Source organism: Bufo bufo, chromosome 2 (assembly GCF_905171765.1).
Source record: "Bufo bufo chromosome 2, aBufBuf1.1, whole genome shotgun sequence".
Taxonomy (NCBI): domain Eukaryota; kingdom Metazoa; phylum Chordata; class Amphibia; order Anura; family Bufonidae; genus Bufo; species Bufo bufo.
The window spans coordinates 486,714,653-486,741,707 of NC_053390.1; the positions used below are offsets into that span (position 1 = coordinate 486,714,653).

Sequence of the window (27,055 nt, forward strand, 5' to 3'; positions counted from 1 at the left end):
CTCTATGTAGAACGACCGAGAACTCCTGTGATATACATGTTACCCAAAATCCACAAATCACTTGTTTCCCCACCAGGCCGCCCCATAGTATCGGGCATTGGTTCACCCTTTTCTCAGATCGCTGTCTTTTTAGATAGGATCCTATCACCATATGTTCTAAGATCCAAATCATATATAAGGGACACTACACATTTCTTAAACGAGATCAACAAGGTTCGACTTCCAGCGCACACCATTCTAGCATCATTCGATGTGGTCAGCTTATATACATCCATTTCACATGTTAGGGGGGTGAGTGCGGTCAAGGATTGTTTGGCTGACTCATCGTACTCCTTGAAATGTAAGGAATTTTTGATCACACTTTTGGACATCGTGCTCACCTGTAATTATTTTTTATTTCAGGATGAGTACTTTGTCCAATTACGCGGGACCGCTATGGGCTCAAACGTAGCGCCAAATTACGCTAACATTTATATGTCACATTTAGAGGAGATGTACGTCTATGTTAGCCACTACTTCAGACAAGTTCTGGGGTGGTGGCGTTACATAGACGACATCTTCCTATTGTGGACGGGCTCTATTGAGGAACTAGGCCAATTTGGCAATTTTCTCAATGAGATTGACCCTGAGGTCAAGTTTACACTGGTTTTCTCTGAGACCAAAATTGAGTTTCTCGATGTGACCGTAAGTAGACAGGGTGATTGTTTGCACACTGACCTATTCACTAAGAAAACGGACAAGAACACACTTCTGAGATATGACAGCTGCCACCCTAGAAGCATGGTCAGATCATTACCCTACAGCCAGTTGCTTAGTGTCAGAAGAATAGTACAAGGGGAGCAGGAGACAGTGGACAGACTCAACACTATGGGCCGTAAATTTATTGAGAGAGGGTACCCCAAAAGACTGGTGGAACAACACTCAGTGAAGGCCATGCAGCAGTCCAGAACAACCCTATTAGCAAAAGAGATAGATAGTACTAGGGACACTAAATTGGTGACATTTTGAAGGGGCATTGGCCCATTCTGGGTAGTAATTTCAAATGCATTCCCGAATTTGCCAATCCCCCATTGATGTCGTATAGACGTACACGTAACATCAAGGATCAGCTAGTACGGGCAGACATCGGGACTAGTAAGATCTCTTTTAGCACATACTTTGGTGCATCCAGAAAAGGCTGCTTCCCCTGCCATGGATGTGTGAACTGCCCACTTATGCTAAGGGGGGCTTCTTTCACACACCCTCAGACAGGAGAAGAATATATAATTAAACATCATGTGACCTGTGATTCTTCCTATGTAGTGTATCTATTGGAATGTCCCTGTCGTCTTCTCTATGTGGGAGAGACGACATGGGACGTCAAGACAAGATTGAATAACCATAGATACTCAATTAGGAAAAAGAGACTGGATCTACCGGTGTCAAAACACTTCGCAGAAGTTGGACACACTGAGAAGGACCTGCGCTTCAGGGTCATTGACCAGGTCGCCATGCCACGACGAGGGGGTGACAGGTCACTGACACTGAAGCAACGGGAACTATACTGGATTTATAAATTACAAACTTTGAAGCCTCGTGGACTTAATGTTGACTTTAGGGTGACTTAATCTTGTACCAGTGGGATCCTTTTGACCTTTATCTGAAAGTGTGTAGGATAAGATTGTGCTCTTTATTTATCCCCTTTTTTTCATCTTTTTCAGATCATCATCATTTTTTCAGACTATCTCAATGGAGATCATTGTCTTAACTGAGAGGACATCGCCCGATATGAAATCCCTATGCGATCTACATATATTGTCTGTGCCCATTTTATCCACTTTGTGGACTTCTCCCTGTATCTAATTATTATAAGACATGCAGAGGGGATTTGAGACCTGTATATATAATCATATCCAGTTTTGGAATAATGTGGGGTTTTTGTATGGGTCAGAGGGAGAGGTGTGATGATGTTAGGTGGGAGAGCGAGGGACATGTGACATGAGAATGTCACGGTCCCCTGTTCCGCATAGGTCCATGCACTCAGAAATGACTGCGGGTCCTGTGTGCAACACCGGCATCCTCACTACCCCCGTCTAATATTGCTGGAAGCGGAGGGGCAGTGATCGGAACCTGGGTCTGGTTGGCCTAAGGATCTGACTGCAGTCAACGTTTTCCATGCATTTACTGATCCTTTATACCTCGCGACAGCACGGTTACCATGGTCACGTTGTGACAACTTAGGTCTCTAACCTCCTGATTATGCAGAGTAAGCTGTGCGCGCTTGCGCGAGATTTGGGGAGAAGCCGCGAACTTTGGAAGCATCCCAGCACTGACGTACTGTATTGTGCGCATGCGCGGGTTGCTGCGGGATCTGGGGAGAAGCCGCGAACATTGGAAGCATCCCAGCATTGACGCGCTATGTTGTGCGCATGCGCGGGATGTTGCGGATTCTCGCGATCCGCCGATGTGAGCCGGCGCCTGCGTAATACACACCAGAAGACGCCAATATTGGATCGCACCATGGGATTTCATAGCGTGGGTTTGTCCCTCTTTTAATTTATAATTAATTAACACTGTTTTGCACCTGCAGGATATGTGGGGGAGTGACACTAATTATGTATGTAACACTAATTTGTAACTGACTCGCATATATGTATAATATGTGGACATTATGATGGTCCACATATATTGACACATTGTAATATTTTATGAAGAAAGAACCATATTTTTACTGTTTTGTACCTTTGTTCACTGAATATGTTCTTGATGAGCAATTATGCTATTGTAATGAGCTTCACCTATATAATGTATTGAGAGCACTGTATCCACTAGCTTGACAAAGGCTCCATTGAGAGGGCTGAAATGCTGCATTGCGTTTGGGTGTGAATAAAACATCACCTATTTTCTACCACAAGACCGGAGTGCTGCTCATTTTTTCATCTTCCTATATCTACACTGCTCCCTGTCCAGGAGTATTTTGGGATTTGCACCTGGCACATCAACAGAGTGCTGCTGATTATTCTTTTTTCTATTAGATAGAAATATAGATAGATAAATTGATAGAATTTAGATACAGGATCAACAACTGCCAAATACACCCGCTAATAAATACGATTCTGTCCTTGAAATTGTAACACATGTCAACCCCCGTTTTAAGAAAAATGCTGAACTTTTGTTAAGCATGTTGAAGCAGAATGCCAGTGTTACAACGTGGAATGATAAAGGTGAATTTATTTATAAGGGTGATGTTATTCCTGGTTCTAACATGATGGATCTTGTGCGCAATGCGACGCAAAACCACAGACTGTCAAAAAACAAAAACCCGCCAGGCTGGGTTGCATTTATGCATGCCATGGCGGACATAAATATGCCGTCTACTGTTGTGGGTAATTCATCTACTAGAGAGATTCTGGACGGTTTAAAAACGAAGTTGAATGAGTCGCCTGTAAGTGCCACACCTAATCGCACACTCCTGACCGACCCCTCCACACCTATGGGTATAAGACAGGGTAGCCTGCTACCTAAAAGAAGGACATCGCCAATGTTACAATCTTCTTGGTTAAGCTTGTGAATACGGATTATGTGTAGATATTATTAATGTAATGTATATTGTAACACAGCTAGACGTATTTTTGTATTTATATATGTGTTATTGTAACATTGCCGCTTTTCTGCAAATGTTTATCTGCTCAATAAAGTTTTTAAAACTTTTATTTTGTTTGTACTCAATTCGCTTACTGTCAATAAGGGGGGCTCGCTGTGCGGGCCTCTAGATCTACCATAATATCATCAAATACATGAGACCCCCTGCCATGAGATGGCAATATTTGTTTATCTGGACAATAAAAGCTGTTGAAACTATCTGTATGGGAATGTAAAAAAGTCTGTTAGAGATTACTCCTGACCCCAGAGACCCTGAGGCATGTTCAGACACAAATCTACCATAATGATATCAAATACATGAGCCCCCAGGCCATGAGAGGAGGACGCAATCTACCATAATGATATCAAATACATGAGCCCCTTGCCCTGAGAGGAGGACGCTATCTACCATAATGATATCAAATACATGAGACCCCTGCCCTGAGCATAATAATATAATGTGACATGCCCAGGCATGCATTATTCAGATTTGGGAGGGAGGAGGGCAAGGGGTGGGGGGCTGTCAAGAGGACGAAAGGGGTTTTGGTAGACAATGAAAAGGGGCGTGATACCTGTCACTTTGACGAAAGGGGTTTTGGTAGACAATGAAAAGGGGCGTGGTCCCTGTCACTTTTTTGATGAATAATATAGAAGCTTCACTACTGGTGTTTTCTTCACCAGGGAAAGAATTCTTCGGTTATCCACCACAGTTGTTTTCCGTGGTCTTCCGGGTCTTTTGGTGTTGCTGATCTCACCGATGCGTTCCTTCTTTTTAAGAATGTTCCAAACAGTTGTTTTGGCCACGCCTAATGTTTTTGCTATCTCTATGATGGTTTTGTTTTTTTCAGCCTAATGATGGCTTTCTTCACTGATAGTGACAGCTCTTTGGATATCATCTTGAGAGTTGACAGCAACAGATTCCAAATGCAAAAAGCACACTTGAAATGAACTCTGGACCTTTTATCTGCTCATTGTAATTGGGATAATGAGGGAATAACACACACCGGGCCATGGAACAGCTGAGAAGCCAATTGTCCCATTACTTTTGGTCCCTTAACAAGTGGGAGGCACATATGCAAACTGTTGTAATTCCTACACCGTTCACCTGATTTGGATGTAAATACCCTCTAATTAAAGCTGACAGTCTGCAGTTAAAGCAAATCTTGTTTGTTTCATTTCAAATCCATTGTGGTGGTGTATAGAGCCAAAAATGTTACAATTGTGTCGATGTCCCAATATTTATTGACCTGACTATCTCCGTAGACATTAAAAAAAATAATGAAAACATTTTTTAATTAAGTAATACAACACAAGAAAAATTATAAAGTTGGTATTGCTATAATCGCAGTAACCTGAAGAATGACGTTATCATCAGTTTGTATAATGAACGGAACCCATAAAACTTTTTCTCAGCTTCCCACTACAATGTACAGAATGGTAAATGATACCATTAGAAAGCATAACTTATGCTGCAAAAAGTTTTCTAATGGCTATTGGAATGGAAAAGTAAAAAGTTATGGCTCAAAGTAGGCAGTAAAAAAAAAAAACTGCTGCAGTATGGAGATAAAGGGGTTGTACCATCTCAGACATTGGGGGCATATAGCTAGTATGTGCCCCCAATCTCTGATAGGGTCCCACCTCTGTGACCCGCACTTATACTTAGAACGGAGCTGGCAAAGTCTCGGAGGGCTCACCACGTACGCGCAGCCATCTCTATTCATTCCTATGGGAGTGCTGAAAATAGCCGAGCGCTGGCTCTGCTTTTTCCGTCAGCCCCATAGAAGTGAATGGAACAGTGTACAGTCGTGGCCAAAAGTTTTGAGAATTACCTAAATATTGGAAATTGGAAAAGTTGCTGCTTAAGTTTTTATAATAGCAATTTGCAAAAACTCCAGAATGTTATGAAGAGTGATCAGATGAATTGCATAGTCCTTCTTTGCCATGAAAATTAACTTAAAGGGGTTGTCCGGGATTGGGGACATTGCTCTAATAGTACAAGTGTGGCATACACATTACATACAAGCAGGTAGTACCTTTGTCACAGATTTCTGCAGCCCCATTTTCATCTTTGAAATTCATGGCCGGAAGTTACTGTTTTCTTCTCCTCAGTGACGTACCGGGTCCCTTGCAGGCAAGCAAAGCTTCCTCTTCCGCTGCTCAGGGAGCCCGGTGACGTCACTGGCAGCAAATGAATCGAAGTGAATATTGATGAGGGGGCGGAGTTACAGCGGCTGGCCGACATCCCGCTAAGCCCCGCCCCTTAATCCGCTAAGCTCCGCCCCTCCAGTCTGGTGAGCTTCTGAATGAATTGAGGTGAATATTGATGAGGGGCGGAGTTACAGCGGCTGGCCGGCCTCCCGCTAAGCCCCGCCCCTTAACCCGCTAAGCCCCGCCCCTCCAGTCCGGTGAGCTTCTGAATGAATTGAAGTGAATATTGATGAGGGGGCGGAGTTACAGCGGAGCAGAGAGACAGCTGTAACCACCTGATGCTGCGCTGCCCAGGACCCACAGGGCAGTGCAGCCGGAAGTTAGGTAAAGATAAACAGATATATAAACAATGAGTGGGGGACCGTTGGAGCCACATAGAAGTGGCGAAAATAGCTGAAAATGTATGGAGGCCTTTACTTAGATGTGCATTGTGAGTAAACGTGTTTTTTAAAAAAAACATTTGGTCCCGGACAACCCCTTTAATCCCAAAAAACCTTTCCACTGCATTTCATTGCTGTCATTAAAGGACCTGCTGAGATCATTTCAGTAATCGTCTTGTTAACTCAGGTGAGAATGTTGACGAGCACAAGGCTGGAGATCATTATGTCAGGCTGATTGGGTTAAAATGGCAGACTTGACATGTTAAAAGGAGGGTGATGCTTGAAATCATTGTTCTTCCATTGTTAACCATGGTGACCTGCAAAGAAACCAATGCAGCCATCATTGCGTTGCATAAAAATGGCTTCACAGGCAAGGATATTGTGGCTACTAAGATTGCACCTCAATCAACAATTTATAGGATCATCAAGAACTTCAAGGAAAGAGGTTCAATTCTTGTTAAGAAGGCTTCAGGGCGTCCAAGAAAGTCCAGCAAGCGCCAGGATCGTCTCTAAAAGAGGATTCAGCTGCGGGATCGGAGTGCCACCAGTGCAGAGCTTGCTCAGGAATGGCAGCAGGCAGGTGTGAGTGCATCTGCACGCGCAGTGAGGCGAAGACTTTTGGAAGATGGCCTGGTGTCAAGAAGGGCAGCAAAGAAGCCACTTCTCTCCAAAAAAAACATCAGGGACAGATTGATCTTCTGCAGAAAGTATGGTGAATGGACTGCTGAGGACTGGGGCAAAGTCATATTCTCCGATGAAGCCTCTTTCCGATTGTTTGGGGCATCTGGAAAAAGGCTTGTCCGGAGAAGAAAAGGTGAGCGCTACCATCAGTCCTGTGTCATGCCAACAGTAAAGCATCCTGAGACCAGGGCCGCTGATAGAAATCATGGGGCCCCGTACAGCATACATGACGGGGCCCCCTTCAGCTCCACCCCCTGATCCCTCCTTCAGCCACACCCCTGGCCCCGCCCTTGGCCCCTCCCCAGACGCCGCCTTGAAACAACATGCAGATTTGTCTACAAGTGATATTTATGGCGCTGGGGGGTCGTCTGTGAATGGCGCTGTTATGGAGGGGATCTGTGAATGGCACTGTTATGGAGGGGATCTGTGAATGGCACTTTTATGGAGGGGATCTGTGGATGGCACTGTTATGGAGGGGATCTGTGGATGGCACTGTTATGATGATGCTGAGTGTGATGCTGAGTGTGCACATACATAGCCACCAATCATATCCCGCCCATAAGGTGACTGATGTGCTGGGGGGCCCTGTAGGCTCATAGAGGACTCAGGAGTACAGTGAGTAGGAGGAAAGCACATTGTCCTCCTGAGTCCTCTATGAGCCCACAGGCCCCCCCCAAAAAAATCCCAATGCTTGCTGCTGCCTTCCCCCATCAATGTACACCAATATATGACTCACTGAAGTGAGTACTCGTGCCAAGCCTGCACGTAGGATGAAACACCAAAGAAAAAAGGCCAGCACAGAAATGAATATATGATTAATCTTTATTATGGTCTCAAACCAGGACCAGAAGTAAAAATACAGATAAAATACAATACATTGTGTATTGTATTTTATCTGTATTTTTACTTCTGGTCCTGGTTTGAGACCATAATAAAGATTAATCATATATTCATTTCTGTGCTGGCCTTTTTTCTTTGGTGTTTCTTCCCCCATCAAGAATACCCATCCTGATACACATATATGAACTTTTTATTGTCAGACCTCTTACTGTATGTGGCACACAAGTCTGTTTATTCCATCCCCCGGGTTCTATGTCCACTGACCGGAGCGGTCCTTCCTTCATTATGGGCCAGGGTGGGGGGCTGCACTCACTGGCACACTGATGATTTTTCTTGAGGGCGGCAGTCAGATGGCGGGCACTCCGTGCTTGAGCCTGCGCTGTTCCTGCTGTGCCAGCTATACACTGGCCAATCAGCAGCAGGATCTTTGCGCTGCTAAAAGCTGATTGGCCAGTGTGAAATGCAGATGAGCGCAGGCTCAGCCTGGAGGAGGGAGGGAGCCCGCAGCCCGGAGGTCAGACAGGGAGGGGTGGCGTGTCAAGGGGGGGCCCGGGGTAGGAGCCGGAGGTAGGAGCTGGGCTCGGGAGTCGGCAGCCCGGGCCCCCCTGCCAGCCGGGCCCGGTACAACTGGGCCAGCTGTACTGGCCTATCAGCGGCCCTGCCTGAGACCATTCATGTGTGGGGGTTGCTTCTCATCCAAGGGAGTGGGCTCACTCACAATTTTTCCCAAAAACACAGCCATGAATAAAGAATGGTACCAAAACACCCTCCAACAGCAACTTCTTCCAACAATCCAACAACAGTTTGGTGAAGAACAATGCATTTTCCAGCACGATGGAGCACCGTGCCATAAGGCAAAAGTGATAACTAAGTGGCTCGGGGACCAAAACTTTGACATTTTGGGTCCATGGACTGGAAACTCCCCAGATCTTAATCCCATTGAGAACTTGTGGTCAATCCTCAAGAGGCGGGTGGACAAACAAAAACCCACTAATTCTGGCAAACTCCAAGAAGTGATTATGAAAGAATGGGTTGCTATCAGTCAGGAATTGGCCCAGAAGTTGATTGAGAGCATGCCCAGTCGAATAGCAGAGGTCCTGAAAAAGAAGGGCCGACACTGCAAATACTGACTCTTTGCATAAATGTCATGTTATTGTCGATAAAAGCCTTTGAAACGTATGAAGTGCGTGTAATTATATTACACTACATCACAGAAACAACTGAAACAAAGATCTAAAAGCAGTTTACCAGCAAACTTTGTGAAATCTAATATTTGTGTCATTCTCAAAACTTTTGGCCACAACTGTACATGCTTGTGCGGTGCGCCTCCCATTAATTTCAATGGGATTTCCGAAAATCGTTAATAATGCTGCAGTGTACTCTTTGAGACTTTGCTCATACATCCCGGATCCGGCGGGACAGTCCCGGTTTTCAGTGGCTGTCCCGGTACGGGGGAGGGATGTCCCGCTCTCTGGCATCTGTCCTTGCGTCCATAGGAAGCAGAGAGAGTTGCCATAATGAAGCAAAGAGCAGTCGCCGGCATTGGCTCCCTGCGTCATAATTCCTGCCGACTCTCCACATCTCTGGACTGTGCTGGGGGGGCGGGGCTGGCCCACAGGTAGCAATGGCTCCGCCTCCTTCACTGACTAGAGCAGCCGATGTCCTGCTGCTGCTATGAAAAAGGGAAGTATGTGGTGTCTTTTTTTTTTACATTCTGTGAGGGGCACAATGTGGGCATATTACTGGGGGCACAACATTACTGGGGCCAGAATGTGGGTATGTTACTGGGGGACATAGCTGGGCATATTACTGGGGGCACAGTGTGGACATATTACTATGAGCGCAGCAAGGCATATTACTTTGGTCACAATGTTGAGAAAACAACTGTGGGCACAGCTGGGCATATTATTGGGGGCACATAGCTGGGCATATTACTGGGGGCACAGCTGGGCAAAAAAATTGCTTGCTGCACAATGTGTCCCTATTTGTTTGTTTACAAAGTTGGTAGGTATGTTTGCTGCCTCTGTTCTAAGTATAGGTGCAGGTCCCAGAGGTGGGATCTGCACCTATCAGACATTGGGGTCATATCGCTATGCCCCCATATACTACCTCTCCTCTTTTCCTCACTCATGGTCTTTGCTTCAAAAACGGAATGTGTGCCAGCACCCATAACAGCACTGCTTATTTAATTAGACAGTCCATGAACGAGTTGGAAAAACTAAAGAATTACGAGTTGAATGGGCTTTCCAATTGTCTGTCCTTGACCACCACATGTGACCACGTCCTATGGACGCTGAACAGCACATTGTCACAAGACGAATCATAGCGAGGTTATGTCTGATCACGTGACCCAGTCCGAGGGAGGGCGCGGAAGCGGCAGGCCTCTATGTTACACAAGGGTCCTTGTAGTGTGGTGTAAATGGAGCGCTGAATAGGCTTTCCGGTAGTGAAGCCCTTTCCAGGCTGGCGCAGACTCCTGGTCGCTGAGGCTTTTGCGGCTCATGCGGCACTGCTGCCCGGTACTATTTGTAAACAAGTTTGAGAAACCTCCGTCCGCCCTCTTCTGCACCCGCCCATTGGAGCTTCCCTCATTCAAGATGGCGGCAGGAGGGAGCGGTGGACTGTCGTTTCCCGGGGTACTGGGCAATAGCACTCCTAGCAACCGTGTTGGGTCGTCGGCATCCTCGTACAACTATAGCGGTGGAGCTGGGGCCTCTTCCCCCGGTAACCAGGCAGCATCTGCGGTCTCCTCGACTGGGGCCTCCCCTCCTGCGGCCCCGCCTCCACCCCCTCCTGCGGCTGCTGGCCTCCTGCACCGGGAACCCGTGTACAACTGGCAGGCGACCAAGACCACGGTGCGGGAACGGTTCACATTTCTCTTCAATAACGAAGTGCTTAGCGACGTACACTTCCTGGTCGGGAAGGGAGTGGGCAGTCAGCGGATCCCCGCACACAGGTACTGAGAGCTGCATGTGATGTCACTCCCACCGCTGACACAGCCCTGCCTGGCCCATGTGTGCCCTCACCTGATGCGGAGCCGGCGGGCTGTGGCAGGGCATGGCATTTAACCTCCGAAGTGAAAATGATGTATGAAAAGCTCAGAATTAACGGGCTGACAGTTTCCGCTAGCCATGTGGGAAATGTTTACTGGGTGACCAGAGGGACCATGAAGTCTGGCTCTTCCACCAAAGATAACTTTTATACTTAATTCCAACCTTTTTATTAAAGGGGTCTTGAGATATATATTTTTTTTCTTTTTACTGCAAGCAGCGTTTTGGTGTCCGCCTCCAGAGCAGAATGGAGGCTGAACGGAGGCAAACTGATGCGTTCTGAACGGATCCTTATCCATTCGGAATGCATTGGGGCTAAACTGATCCGTTTTGGGCCGCTTGTGAGAGCCCTGAAACGGATCTCACAGGCGGACCCAGAAACGCCTTAGGCTGCTTTCTCACTTGCGTTGTTAAAGGGGTTGTCTGGGTTCACAGCTGAACCCGGACAGAAATACCCGTATTTTCACCCAGGCAGCCCCCCTGAGGTTAGCATCGGAGCATCTCGTGCTCCGCTGAGCTCCCTTGCCCTGCGCTAGATCGTGCAGGGCACGGTCTCTGTTTACAATAACACACTGACGGGTGGAGGCTTCCACCCGGCAGTGTGTGTGGTGACGTCACCGGCTCTGATGGGCGTGCTTTAGCGCTTCCCTAGCCATTTTACTGGCTAGGGCAGCGCTAAAGCCTGCCCATCAGTGTCGGTGACGTCATCGGGCTACCTGGCAGCCCCATGGAGAGCCCCGGTACGTCACCGGAACTCCTAAAAATGCCTACGCCCTGCGCAATAGCATGAACTGCTCCGATGCTCAAGTCAGGGGGCTGCCTGGGTGAAAATGGAGGAACAGTGAGGTCCATAAATATTGGGACATCAACACAATTCTAACATTTTTGGCTCTATACACCACCACAATGGATTTGAAATGAAACAAACAAGATGTGCTTTAACTGCAGACTGTCAGCTTTAATTTGAGGGTATTTACATCCAAATCAGGTGAACGGTGTAGGAATTACAACAGTTTGCATATGTGCCTCCCACTTGTTAACCACCTCAGCCTCCCTAGCTTAAAGAGGACCTTTCACCAGAGGAAAGCCTCTAAACTAACTATACAGGAGTGTAGAGCGGCGCCCAGGGATCCCGCTGCACTTACTGTTATCCCCGGGCGCCGCTCCGTTCGCCCGGTATGTAAGAAGTTAGGCTCCACCTAGTTGAGCCTGCCGGCGTCTTCTTCTCCTATGCTGTACCGCTGGCCAATCGCAGCGCTCAGCTCATAGCCAGGCTATGAGCTGAGCGCTGCGATTGGCCAGCGGTACAGCATAGGAGAACAAGACGCCGGCAGGCTCAACTAGGTGGAGCCTAACTTCTTACATACCGGAGGCTATACCGGGCGAACGGAGCGGCGCCCGGGGATAACAGTAAGTGCAGCGGGATCCCTGGGCGCCGCTCTACATGTCTGTATAGTTAGTTTAGAGGATTTCCTCTGGTGAAAGGTCCTCTTTAACCACCTCAGCCCCCAGTGCTTAAACACCCTGAAAGACCAGGCCACTTTTTACACTTCTGACCTACACTACTTTCACCGTTTATTGCTCGGTCATGCAACTTACCACCCAAATGAATTTTACCTCCTTTTCTTCTCACTAATAGAGCTTTCATTTGGTGGTATTTCATTGCTGCTGACATTTTTACTTTTTTTGTTATTAATCGAAATTTAACGATTTTTTTGCAAAAAAATGACATTTTTCACTTTCAGTTGTAAAATTTTGCAAAAAAAAACGAGATCCATATAGAAATTTTGCTCTAAATTTATAGTTCTACATGTCTTTGATAAAAAAAAAATGTTTGGGTAAAAAAAAAATGGTTTGGGTAAAAGTTATAGCGTTTACAAACTATGGTACAAAAATGTGAATTTCCGCTTTTTGAAGCCGCTCTGACTTTCTGAGCACCTGTCATGTTTCCTGAGGTTCTACAATGCCCAGACAGTACAAACACCCCACAAATGACCCCATTTCTGAAAGTACACACCCTAAGGTATTCGCTGATGGGCATAGTGAGTTCATAGAACTTTTTATTTTTTGTCACAAGTTAGCGGAAAATGATGATTTTTTTTTTTTTCTTACAAAGTCTCATATTCCACTAACTTGTGACAAAAAATAAAAAGTTCTATGAACTCACTATGCCCATCAGCGAATACCTTGGGGTCTCTTCTTTCCAAAATGGGGTCACTTGTGGGGTAGTTATACTGCCCTGGCATTCTAGGGGCCCAAATGTGTGGTAAGGAGTTTGAAATCAAATTCAGTAAAAAATGACCTGTGAAATCCGAAAGGTGCTCTTTGGAATATGGGCCCCTTTGCCCACCTAGGCTGCAAAAAAGTGTCACACATCTGGTATCTCCGTACTCAGGAGAAGGTGGGGAATGTGTTTTGTGGTGTCATTTTATATATACCCATGCTGGGTGAGAGAAATATCTTGGCAAAAGACAACTTTTCCCATTTTTTTATACAAAGTTGTCATTTGACCAAGATATTTATCTCACCCAGCATGGGTATATGTAAAAAGACACCCCAAAACACATTCCTCAACTTCTCCTGAGTACGGGGATACCAGATGTGTGACGCTTTTTTGCAGCCTAGGTGGGCAAAGGGGCCCATATTCCAAAGAGCACCTTTCGGATTTCACTCCTCATTTTTTCCTGAATTTGATTTCAAACTCCTTACCACACATTTGGGCCCCTAGAATACCAGGGCAGTATAACTACCCCACAAGTGACCCCATTTTGGAAAGAAGACACCCCAAGGTATTCCGTGAGGGGCATGGCGAGTTCCTAGAATTTTTTATTTTTTGTCACAAGTTAGTGGAAAATGATGATTTTTTTTTTTTTTTTTTTTTTTTCATACAAAGTCTCATATTCCACAAACTTGTGACAAAAAATAAAAACTTCCATGAACTCACTATGCCCATCAGCGAATACCTTGGGGTCTCTTCTTTCCAAAATGGGGTCACTTGTGGGGTAGTTATACTGCCCTGGCATTCTAGGGGCCCAAATGTGTGGTAAGTAGTTAAATGACCTGTGAAATCCGAAAGGTGCTCTTTGGAATGTGGGCCCCTTTGCCCACCTAGGCTGCAAAAAAGTGTCACACATGTGGTATCGCCGTATTCGGGAGACGTTGGGGAATGTGTTTTGGGGTGTCATTTTACATATACCCATGCTGGGTGAGAGAAATATCTTGGCAAAAGACAACTTTTCCCATTTTTTTATACAAAGTTGGCATTTGACCAAGATATTTCTCTCACCCAGCATGGGTATATGTAAAATGACACCCCAAAACACATTCCCCAACTTCTCCTGAGTACGGCGATACCAGATGTGTGACACTTTTTTGCAGCCTAGATGCGCAAAGGTGCCCAAATTCCTTTTAGGAGGGCATTTTTAGACATTTGGATACCAGACTTCTTCTCACGCTTTGGGGCCCCTAGAATGCCAGGGCAGTATAAATACCCCACATGTGACCCCATTTTGGAAAGAAGACACCCCAAGGTATTCAATGAGGGGCATGGCGAGTTCATAGAAATTTTTTTTTTTTGGCACAAGTTAGCGGAAATTGATATTTTTTATTTTTTTCTCACAAAGTCTCCCGTTCCGCTAACTTGGGACAAAAATTTCAATCTTTCATGGACTCAATATGCCCCTCACGGAATACCTGGGGGTGTCTTCTTTCCGAAATGGGGTCACATGTGGGGTATTTATACTGCCCTGGCATTCTAGGGGCCCTAAAGCGTGAGAAGAAGTCTGGAATATAAATGTCTAAAAAATTTTACGCATTTGGTTTCCGTGAGGGGTATGCTGAGTTCATGTGAGATTTTATTTTTTGACACAAGTTAGTGGAATATGAGACTTTGTAAGAAAAAAAAAAAAAAATTCCGCTAACTTGGGCCAAAAAAATATCTGAATGGAGCCTTACAGAGGGGTGATCAATGACAGGGGGGTGATCAATGACAGGGGGGTGATCAATGACAGGGGGGTGATCAATGACAGGGGGGTTGATCAATGACAGGGGGGTGATCAGGGAGTCTATATGGGGTGATCACCACAGTCATTGATCACGCCCGTGTAAGGCTTCATTCAGACGTCCGGATGCGTTTTGCGGATCCGATCCATCTATCAGTGCATCCGTAAAAATCATGCGGACATCTGAATGGAGCTTTACAGGGGGGTAATCAATGACAGGGGGGTAATCAGGGAGTCTATATGGGGTGATCACCACAGTCATTGATCACGCCCCTGTAAGGCTTCATTCAGACGTCCGGATGCGTTTTGCGGATCCGATCCATCTATCAGTGCATCCGTAAAAATCATGCGGACATCTGAATGGAGCTTGACAGGGGGGTAATCAATGACAGGGGGGTAATCAATGACAGGGGGGTGATCAGGGAGTCTATATGGGGTGATCACCACAGTCATTGATCACGCCCGTGTAAGGCTTCATTCAGACGTCCGGATGCGTTTTGCGGATCCGATCCATCTATCAGTGCATCCGTAAAAATCATGCGGACATCTGAATGGAGCTTGACAGGGGGGTAATCAATGACAGGGGGGTAATCAATGACAGGGGGGTAATCAATGACAGGGGGGTGATCAGGGAGTCTATATGGGGTGATCACCACAGTCATTGATCACGCCCGTGTAAGGCTTCATTCAGACGTCCGGATGCGTCTTGCGGATCCGATCCATCTATCAGTGCATCCGTAAAAATCATGCGGACATCTGAATGGAGCTTTACAGGGGGGTAATCAATGACAGGGGGGTAATCAGGGAGTCTATATGGGGTGATCACCACAGTCATTGATCACGCCCCTGTAAGGCTTCATTCAGACGTCCGGATGCGTTTTGCGGATCCGATCCATCTATCAGTGCATCCGTAAAAATCATGCGGACATCTGAATGGAGCTTGACAGGGGGGTAATCAATGACAGGGGGGTGATCAGGGAGTCTATATGGGGTGATCACCACAGTCATTGATCATGCCCCTGTAAGGCTTCATTCAGACGTCCGGATGCGTTTTGCGGATCCGATCCATCTATCAGTGCATCCGTAAAAATCATGCGGACATCTGAATGGAGCTTTACAGGGGGGTAATCAATGACAGGGGGGTGATCACCACAGTCATTGATCATGCCCCTGTAAGGCTTCATTCAGACGACCGGATGCGTTTTGCGGATCCGATCCATGTATCAGTGCATCCGTAAAAATCATGCGGACATCTGAATGGAGCTTTACAGGGGGGTAATCAATGACAGGGGGGTGATCAGGGAGTCTATATGGGGTGATCACCACAGTCATTGATCACGCCCCTGTAAGGCTTCATTCAGACGTCCGGATGCGTTTTGCGGATCCGATCCATGTATCAGTGGATCCGTAAAAATCATGCGGACATCTGAATGGAGCTTTACAGGGGGTTGATCAATGACAGGGGGGTAATCAATGACAGGGGGGTGATCAGGGAGTCTATATGGGGTGATCAGGGGTGATTAGGGGTGATTAGGGGTGATCAGGGGCTAATAAGGGGTTAATAAGTGACGGGGGGGGGGGGGGGGTGTAGTGTAGTGTAGTGGTGCTTGGTGCTACTTTACTGAGCTACCTGTGTCCTCTGGTGGTCGATCCAAACAAAGGGGACCACCAGAGGACCAGGTAGCAGGTATATTAGACGCTGTTATCAAAACAGCGTCTAATATACCTGTTAGGGGTTAAAAAAAACACATCTCCAGCCTGCCAGCGAACGATCGCCGCTGGCAGGCTGGAGATCAACTCTCTTACCTTCCGTTCCTGTGAGCGCGCGCGCCTGTGTGCGCGCGTTCACAGGAAGTCTCGCGTCTCGCGAGATGACGCGTATATGCGTGACTGTGCGCAGCGCTGCCACCTCCGGAACGCGATCCTGCGTTAGGCGGTCCGGAGGTGGTTAAACACCCTTAATGACCAGGCCACTTTTTACACTTCTGCACTACACTACTTTCACCGTTTATTGCTCGGTCATGCAACTTACCACCCAAATGAATTTTACCTCCTTTTCTTCTCACTAATAGAGCTTTCATTTGGTGGTATTTAATTGCTGCTGACATTTTTACTTTTTTTTTTGTTATTAATCGAAATTTAATGAAATTTTTGCAAAAAAATGACACTTTTCACTTTCAGTTGTAAAATTTTTTAAAAAAAACGACATCCATATATAAATTTTTCTCTAAATGTATTGTTCTACATGTCTTTGATAAAAAAAAAAATGTTTGGGTAAAAAAAAAAAATGGTTTGGGTAAAAGTTATAGCGTTTACAAACTATGGTACAAAAATGTGAATTTCCGCTTTTTGAAGCAGCTCTGACTTTCTGAGCACCTGTCATGTTTCCTGAGGTTCTACAATGCCCAGACAGTACAAACACCCCACAAATGACCCCATTTCGGAAAGTAGACACCGTAAGGTATTCGCTGATGGACATAGTGAGTTCATAGAACTTTTTATTTTTTGTCACAAGTTAGCGGAAAATGATTGATTTTTATTTTTATTTATTTTTTCTTACAAAGTCTCATATTCCACTAACTTGTGACAAAAAATAAAAACTTACATGAACTCACTATGCCCATCACGAAATACCTTGGGGTGTCTTCTTTCCAAAATGGGGTCACTTGTGGGGTAGTTATACTGCCCTGGCATTCTAGGGGCCCTAATGCGTGAGAAGTAGTTTGAAATCAAAATCTGTAAAAAATGCCCTGTGAAATCCGAAAGGTGCTCTTTGGAATGTGGGCCCCTTTGCCCACCTAGGCTACAAAAAAGTGTCACACATCTGGTATCGCCGTACTCAGGAGAAGTAGGGCAATGTGTTTTGGGGTGTCTTTTTACATATACCCATGCTGGGTGAGAGAAATATCTCGGCAAAAGACAACTTTTCCCATTTTTTTTTTTTTATACAAAGTTGGCATTTGACCAAGATATTTATCTCACCCAGCATGGGTATATGTAAAATGACACCCCAAAACACATTGCCCAACTTCTCCTGAGTACGGAGATACCACATGTGTGACACTTTTTTGCAGCCTAGATGCACAAAAGGGCCCAAATTCCTTTTTATGAGGGCATTTTTAGACATTTGGATCCCAGACTTCTTCTCACGCTTTAGGGCCCCTAAAATGCCAGGGCAGTATAAATACAACACATGTGACCCCATTTTGGAAAGAAGACACCCCAAGGTATTTAATGAGGGGCATGGCGAGTTCATAGAAATTTCTTTTTTCGGCACAAGTTAGCGAAAAATTTTTTTTTTTCTTTTTTTTTTTTTTCCTCACAAAGTCTCCCTTTCCGCTAACTTTGGACAAAAATTTCAATCTTTAATGGACTCAATATGCCCCTCACGGAATACCTTGGGGTGTCTTCTTTCCGAAATGGGGTCACATGTGGGGTATTTATACTGCCCTGGCATTCTAGGGGCCCCAAAGCGTGAGAAGTCTGGAATATAAATGTCTAAAACAAATTACGCATTTGGATTCCGTGAGGGGTATGGTGAGTTCATGTGAGATTTTATTTTTTGTCACAAGTTAGTGGAATATGAGACTTTGTAAGAAAAAAAATAAAAATAAAAAAATAAAAAATTTCCGCTAACTTGGGCGAAAAAAATGTCTGTATGGAGCCTGACAGGGGTGATCGGGGAGTGTATATGGTGTTATCACCCCCCTGTAAGGCTCCATTCAGACGTCCGTATGTGTTTGGCGGATCCGCAAAACACATACGGACGTCTGAATGGAGCCTTACAGTGGAGTGATCAATGACAGGGGGGTGATCACCCCTCTGTCATTGATCACACCTCTGTAAGGCTCCATTCAGACGTCCGTATGTGTTTTGCGGATCCGATCCATGTATCCGTGGATCCGTAAAAAACATACGTACGTCTGAATGGAGCCTTACAGGGGGGTGATCAATGACAGGGGGGTGATCAGGGAGTCTATATGGGGTGATTAGGGGTTAAGGGGTTAATAAGTGACGGGGAGGGGAGGGGGTGTAGTGTAGTGTAGTGGTGTTTGGTGCTACTTATTACTGAGCTGCCTGTGTCCTCTGGTGGTCGATCCAAGCAAAAGGGACCACCAGAGGACCAGGTAGCAGGTATATTAGACGCTGTTATCAAAACAGCGTCTAATATACCTGTTAGGGGTTAAAAAAAAATCATATCTCCAGCCTGCCAGCGAACGATCGCCGCTGGCAGGCTGGAGATCCACTCGCTTACCTTCTGATCCTGTGTGCGCGCGTTCACAGGTTATCTCGCGTCTCGCGAGATGACGCATATATGCGTGACTCTGCCTGCAGCTGCCGCCTCCGGAACGCGATCCTGCATTAGGCGGTCCAGAGGCGGTTAAGGGACCGAAAGTAATGGGACAGAATAATAATCATAAATCTTTCACTTTTTAATACTTGGTTGCAAATCCTTTGCAGTCAATTACAGCCTGAAGTCTGGAACGCATAGACATCACCAGACGCTGGGTTTCATCCCTGGTGATGCTCTGCCAGGCCTCTACTGCAACTGTCTTCAGTTCCTGCTTGTTCTTGGGGCATTTTCCCTTCAGTTTTGTCTTCAGCAAGTGAAATGCATGCTCAATCGGATTCAGGTCAGGTGATTGACTTGGCCATTGCATAACATTCCACTTCTTTCCCTTAAAAAAACTCTTTGGTTGCTTTTGCAGTATGCTTTGGGTCATTTTGGTTCCTTAACAAGTGGGAGGCACATATACAAACTGTTGTAATTCCTACACCGTTCACCTGATTTGGATGTAAATATCCTCAAATTAAAGCTCACAGTCTGCAGTTAAAGCACATCTTGTTAGTTTATTTCAAATCCATTGTGGTGGTGTATAGAGCCAAAAATGTTAGAACTGTGTCTATGTCCCAATATTTATGGACTTTACTGTTTGTCCGGGTTTAGCTCTGAACAAGGACAACCCCTTTAATTCCGGTATTGAGATCCGGCAAAGGATCTCAATACCGGAATGAAATGGATCCGATTTGAATTTGCACATCAGGATTCATCCGTTCTGTTAGGGTGCGGTTGTGTAAAATCAAAATGGGGAAAAAAACTGATCAGTCACTAAATACATTGAAAGTCAATGGGTGACCTGGTTTTTTAGGCTCCTAAAAAAATGTATCTGTCACCATTGACTTATATTGTTTTCCATTTTTATGACCATACACAAAACTGCAGCTGATGGAACGGAAGACATCCTAATGTGTCCTGAATGGATCTTTTTGCATTCCGAATGCATGAGAACTTAACGGAAACAGTTTATCCCGGCATTTAGATCCTGTGCCGGATCTCAATACCACAATAACAAAAACGCAAGTGTGAATGTAGCCTTACTGATCCTCTTTGCCAAAACTCTGTAGTCCCCTGACAGTTTCTTTTTTAAAGTCCCTCTTGACACAGTGATTTGCTGAGCGGTCATTTCCTGTGTGCTGACGTATAATTATTTTTCACCACTCTGGGCCCCTTTTTAAAAAAATCGACTGGACAGCTTCTTTAACCCTTTCCTGCACCCAATGGATGTGTCATTAGCTGAGCCCACTCCACACGGTGGGTGCTGGCTGTGTATGTGGCCGCAATGACTAGTTTCAGAGAGATCGTGGCCATTTAAAAGTGTTATGCAGCGCTAAGATGTTCATAGCCTATCTTCAGGATAGGTTGTCACTATTGGATTGGCAGGGGTCCGACCCCTGGCACCCCCTCCTATGTGTTGTTTTAATTGGTAGCAACACTTGTGCGAGTGCTCTTCAAATTGACCTGCGTGTTATCTCCTTTGCAGCTGTTATCTAACGCATATGGCTAATGGGAGTTGGGGACTATAATATATTTGATGCAATGTCACTCAGCCACAAAGTTACACACAGACACTTATGTGCAACTACTGCAGTTTTCAAAATTTTAATATTGCTGCTTTTAAGGGCTCAGTGCCGATTTTATAATTTTTATTTTTTATTTATTCCTGCAGAAATGTCCTATGCTTGTCCTCAAAACAGACAAGAATAGGACATTTTTCATTTTTTTTTTTTTTTGCAGGGCCGCAGAATAGACAGCACATGGTGAGTTCTGTCTTATTTGAAGAGACCATGAGGTACCCCTACAGTTGAAACACCCAAAAAGTGATCCTGTTTTGGAAACTATACACCTCATGCAATTTGAGGGGTGTTAGTGCTTTGACTCCACATGTGTTTCAAAGAATTTAGAAACACTTGGCTGTCAAAATGAAAAATTAAATTTTTTCCCACTAAAATGTTGCTTTAGCCCCAGGTTCTTAACTTTCACAGGGGGTAACATGAGAAAAAGCACTCCAGAAGTTCTTACCTATTTTCTACTGATTATGATCAAATATGGGATGTTGCCATAAAGTGCTGTATTGGCACACTGCAGGGTTCAGAAGAAAGAGAGCGCCATGTGCATTGAGGTGTAGATTGGTGATTTATACAGCGCTGCCTGACAACTGCACAGGTTCCGATTTGAAATATAAAAAGGAAATCCCCAAGAGGTGACCTCATTTTGGAACCCACCCCCCTAACAGTATTTACCAAGGGATGTAGGGAGCATTTTGACCCCACAGGTGTTTTGCAAAAATTAATTGACATCAGATGGTAAGGTATTTCAGTGCCCACTTTGTTCGGTCTATAGTGTGCCAGTGTTTATTTATTTTGCTATGCTTCTTGGTTTTAGATGCACCCTACATGTGGCCCTAATCTTTTACCTGAACATATGAGGGCTCGGTGAACAACAGTGTTGAGCATATCCGGTTTGGATTGCTGTATAATGTTCGTTTGAAAACCTTGTTGTTCCCATCTCGGACAATGGTGCATATTGCTAGGATATGCCCCCATTGTCTGATGGGTGCGGGTCCCACCACTGGGACCCACAACGAGAACGAAGCGGTGAGCGCTGTGGCTGGAGGACCCCGGGTTTCGTCGAGGAGGACCCCGGGGTCCGTCCACCACCAAGCGCTGCTCCCATAGAAGTGAATGGGAGCGCACCGCACATGCGCAGCCCATGCTTCCATTCATTTCTATGGGGCAGACAGCCCCATAGAAATGAATGGAGGGCGGCTGCGCATGAGTAGTGCGCCCTCCATTCATTTCCCGGCTCCTTTCTTATTGTAGGTGCGGGGACGCACCTATCAGATTATGGAGGCATATCCTAGCAACATGCCCCCATTGTCTGAGATGGGAAAACCCCTTTAGCAATATAGCCTCCGTTCTACCGTATGTATGGGCTCCGCGGAGGTCATTGCAAACTTGCAGCAAATATTGCTTTGTTTTGGCAGGGGAAGGGGGGCATAAAAAAAAAAATATGGAAATTTAGCGACCTATAAAATACAGGGATTACAGTCCTTGAAAAGTGCACCCCCCAAAGCCTACATATTTTCTGAAAGCAGACAGCCTGATTGCAGTTGCCTTGACGGACTATTGACAACCATGTCCACTTTCAGGTAACTTTGTCACAAAACCTGAAATTTACACAAAAAACAAATGACTGGTGCATTCACACGAATATAAGCCGCCCGTGTTGCAGTCCGCAATGCACGGGCAGCGACCATGTGAATCCCGTATTGTGGGATAGACCCATTTACTTGTTATACAGTGAAAAATAGGACATGTCCTATCTTTTGCTGTGCAGAGGCACAGACTAAAAAGCCCACGGAAATGCTTCAGTGGGTTTCCGATCTGTACCTCTGCACTGCCCTGGATCGAGGACACATTCAAGTCATTGGGTCTGCTTTCGTGATACGGGATTCACATGGTCAGTGCCCGTATATTGCGGAAGTGCTGTTTGTATGGACCGGCTACGGTTGTGTGAGTGGACCCTACATATGATAGATTAATGAGTGCAAATCTTATACATACCTCAAGCATATACATGAACAAGAGCTTGAGTTTCTAAAAACAGAGGCCATGCAATATATGGTATTCATACCCGTATTTTCCGCCCTATAAGACGCACCGGCCCTTCCTCTGGATCAACTTGTAGGATAACAGGCCGAACTGGATGGACAAATGTCTTTTTTTCGGCCTTATGTACTATGTTACTACCGTATGTATAAGACGCACCTAGGTTTTAGAGGAGGACAATAAGAAAATAAAAAATTTGGAACCAAAAGGTGTGCTTTTGGTGGGTTTTGAACTAATGGTGGTCTGTGGATGGCCCTGTTATGGGGAATCTGTGGATGACACATATATAGCATCTCCTACCCCATAAGTGTTTCTATGTAAAATAGTGAATGACCCCCCAATACAGGGGGCGGGGGCCGGCATCTGATGTTATAATGGCAGCGGGGCCCGGTGCAGTCACTGTATTCTATTACACCGGACCCTGCTCTCTGTAGTATTAATAGGTAACGTGTAGGCATGGGCGCTGTTTTAAACTATAGTTATCCTCTGCAGCATAGAGAAATCCATGTAGTACGGCACTAACTTGAAATTCCTGTAGGCAGGCCGAGCGGCGGCAGAGTAACGCTATTCACTACGTCACGCGCCTGCTTCATTCATAAAGTGGGAGGAGCAGGCGCGTGACGTAGTGAATGGCGTTACTCTGCCGCCGCACGCCCGGCCTGCCTACAGGAATTTCAAGTGAGTACCGTACTACATGGATTTCTCTATGCTGCAGAGGATTACTATAGTTTAAGCTCATTTACATATCTCTAAAATCATTTTTTAAAATAAAAGAACACAGCCCCATAGGACAGTATATTGCGGACATGCTAGCTGCGATCTAGCCGTGCATGTCCGCAGCTCTATAGCCCGAAAACGAGGTGACAGAATCCCTTTAACTAAGGGCCGCATGGTAAGGTTTCTGCATGCAGTTGTGGAAGAAAAAAACAGGAGTGAATTCAGAAAAAAGTTGTATCTGTCTTTTGTACTTTAATCTCCTATTATTAGATAAGCAAGTCCTCAGCAAGTACGCTGTCTCAGTGAAGATTGATAACATGCACAAAAGTCCATGTTATACTCCCCTGGGGCCATGTGTAGTTACACAGGTAGAGGAAATGTCTCTCCGCTGTGCTGCCTTTCAGCACTTCCCTTCCCCCCCCCCCCCCCCTTACCACCTTCACACTAGCTAACATATCAGCCAGCTGAAGGGATGGGGAGGCAGAGAGCTGCATTTTGCTGGCATGTCTCGAGCTGTATAACAGCTAGAAATTATCGGGTCAATTTGTAAAGTTGACAATCTCAAAACCAAACTGCGATAAATCACAAGTTAGAGCACTTGGGTCGGGAATGAAATCTGCAGGTATATGCTGCTTTTCCCTCCCCCCTGCGACAGCAACACATAGAGAGGATCTGCCCCCAAGGACAGGAAACCTACAGAATAAAAAAGTGGAGCCTCTCTCTTCCTGACCATGGAGTGGGAGACCTACAGTATTTTTATTTTATTTTTTTCAGGTCATCCTACCGCTGGTCTGGAAGTCCTGGGTTTTCCTTTACCACCTCACGTTGATTTAAAATCGTCCAGGAGGTGGTTCTATATCTCTGAATGGACGTTCCAGAACGTCCATTCAGAGATCGCAGCTGCATGCTAATCGTGCAGCTGCAGATCGGGTTGCCCGCTGTCAGTGACAGCAGGGCAACCCTTAGGCCCCTTTCACACGGGCGAGTTTTCCGCGCGGTTGCAATGCGTGAGGTGAACGCATTGCACCCACACTAAATCCAGACCCATTCAATTCTATGGGGCTGTGCACATGAGCGGTGATTTTCACGCATCACTTATGCGTTGCATGAAAGTCGCAGCATGCCCTATATTGTGCGTTTATCACACAACGCAGGCCTTATAGAAGTGAATGGGGCTGCGTGAAAATCGCAAGCATGTGCGGATGCGGTGCGATTTTCACGCTTGGTTGCTAGGAGACTATCGAGATGGAGACCGGATCATTATTATTTTCCCTTCTAACATGGTTATAAGGGAAAATAATAGCATTCTAAATACAGAATGCATAGTACAATAGCGCTGGAGGGGTTAAAATTATTTTTTTTTTTAACTCTCCTTAACCCCTTAAGGACACAGCCTTTTTACACCTTAGGACCAGGCCATTTTTTGAAAATCTGACCAGAGTCCCTTTAAGTGCTGATAACTTTAAAACGCTTTGACTTATCCAGGCCGTTCTGAGATTGTTTTTTTCGTCACATATTGTATTTCATGACACTGGTAAAATGGAGTCCAAAAAATTTTTTTTGCACCAAAAAATACCTAATTTAACAAAAATTTGGAAAAATTTGCAAATTTCAAAGTTTCAGTTTCTCTACTTCTGTAATACATAGTAATACCCCCAAAAATTGTGATGACTTTACATTCCCCATATGTCTACTTCATGTTTGAATTGTTTTGGGAATGATATTTTATTTTTTGGGGATGTTATAAGGCTTAGAAGTTTAGAAGCAAATCTTGAAATTTTCAGAAATTTACAAAAACTCAATTTTTAGGGACCAGTTCAGGTCTGAAGTCACTTTGCGAGGCTTACATTATAGAAACCACCCAAAAATGACCCCATCTAAGAAACTACACCCCTCAAGGTATTCAAAACTGATTTTGCATACGTTGTTAACCCTTTAGGTGTTGCACAAGAGTTTTTGGCAAATGGGGAGGAAATTTGAGAATTTCATTTTTTCCCTACGCCTCCACAACGGCAGTAAACATGGAGATTATCCCGTCTTCTCAGGGACAGGAAACAGCTTTGTGGATCAGCCCATATAAGGCCCCCCCTCCCTCTTACCTCTCCAGTTGTTTTCCTGTCCCTCAAATGGTCAGGACTTGCCGGATCAGTCACGCGCCCAGCCTTTTGGGCTGAGGCAGGGGATAGGGTCGCGGAACTCTGCAAGAAGTTCCTCCTTCCCTGTGGTTTAAGCCCAGCGTTGCTGGCCACCCCGGGCTTTGGACCCGCGTCCAGTGCGGACCGGCCCTGTTTCTGCGAGCCGGGGGAGCGTTCCTGGGCCTGGGAGCGCTCCCCACACATTTCCCCTATGCGCGCGCGCCGGCAGTTGAATTCTATGTGACGTCGGAGGCCGGCGCGTGACGCGAGGGGGGGCGGAGCATAATGTCGTCATCAGTGGGAACCAGGAAGTAAAGGAGCGCGGCTGCCGGCGTTCCATGCAGCTCCTGCGCTCTTCTCCTGAGAATGTCCCAGCAAGCTGACGATTCGCCCAGGCGGCCCACAGATTCCTCCAGGCCCTCTAGCCCGGTAAGCCTCCTCCCATTACTAAATAACAGGGTGCCTTATCCTGTATGGGGGTCTCCTTGGTGGTGGTTCTTTACCCTTCTTTTTAGAGACTAAGGATAAAACTTTCCTCTCCAATTTTGTGTCTCTCAGGGTAAAGAATCCTCAAAAAAGGATCCACCTTTGAAGAGAAAATGCGTAATGTGCAAGAAATCGCTGTCTGGTACATACAAGAAATCTATGTGCCAAAAGTGTTGTGACAAGGTTGTGTCAGAGGAGACCCCATCTTTAATTGAAAGTCTGAAAACCATAATCAGAGAAGAAGTGGGTGCAGCTGTAGAAGCTAAGTTATCTACATTGTCTCCCAGACCATCTACCTCAGGAGCCATAGTCTCTAATGTGCAGGACTCTGACCTGGATGAAGGTGAAATTTCCTCTGGGTCTGACTCGGATATTTCAGATCAAGCAGGCGGTATACCTCTCTGTTCAGTTGAGGAGACGAATTCCCTACTGAAAACCATTAGGGCTACAATAAGCCTGGAAGAGCCCAGAGAACCCCTTTCAGTACAGGACCAATTGTTTGCTGGATTAGGGGACAAGAAAAAACGAGTCTTTACCGTCCACCCTAACATCCGAGCTTTAATACACTCAGAATGGAGAGAACCTGAGAAAAAACAATCCGCCTCTAAGTGGTTAAAGAGAAAATACCCTTTCGCGGAAGAAGATTCTGTGGCCTGGGATAAGACCCCTAAAGTAGATGCCCCAGTAGCAAGAATCTCCAAAAAAACTGCCCTTCCATTTGAAGACCTCGGCCTTCTTAAAGATCCGATGGACAAAAAATGTGAAAACCTCCTTAAAAAGATGTGGGAATCCTCTATGGCCACTCTAAGACCAGGGATCTCTGCAACTTATACGGCGAGAACCCTGGGCCTTTGGTTGGGACAGTTGGAGGAACATCTAGAGTCAGGCACTCCACAAGAAGAAATCCTAGCTTCTATACCTATGCTAAAACAGGCCGCTAATTTTATGGCAGACGCGTCAGCAGACATAGTGAAGCTTTCAGCCAG

General features: G+C 45.7%; 1 protein-coding gene and 1 long non-coding RNA gene across 3 annotated transcripts in view; one reads left to right on the forward strand and one right to left on the reverse strand.

Annotated features, from left to right (window-relative positions):
* Window positions 1-2,989: 2,989 nt before the first annotated feature.
* LOC120991632 lies at window positions 2,990-5,805 on the reverse strand. Its single transcript, XR_005776742.1, has 3 exons — window positions 5,575-5,805; window positions 4,639-4,640; window positions 2,990-3,000 (listed from the first exon to the last, which is right to left on the reverse strand). It is a non-coding gene; the product is annotated as an uncharacterized LOC120991632 (long non-coding RNA).
* A 4,272-nt stretch (window positions 5,806-10,077) lies between these two features.
* The window catches only part of BTBD2 (BTB domain containing 2), a 510,757-nt gene continuing 493,779 nt past the window's right edge, over window positions 10,078-27,055 (forward strand). The window contains exon 1 of one of the 2 annotated variants that reach the window (XM_040417771.1): window positions 10,078-10,686. In XM_040417771.1, the coding sequence (XP_040273705.1) occupies window positions 10,232-10,686 (455 nt within the window). In that variant the 5' untranslated portion in view covers window positions 10,078-10,231. The remainder of the gene's footprint in view (window positions 10,687-27,055) is intronic. The other variant, XM_040417770.1, reaches the window with a different exon arrangement.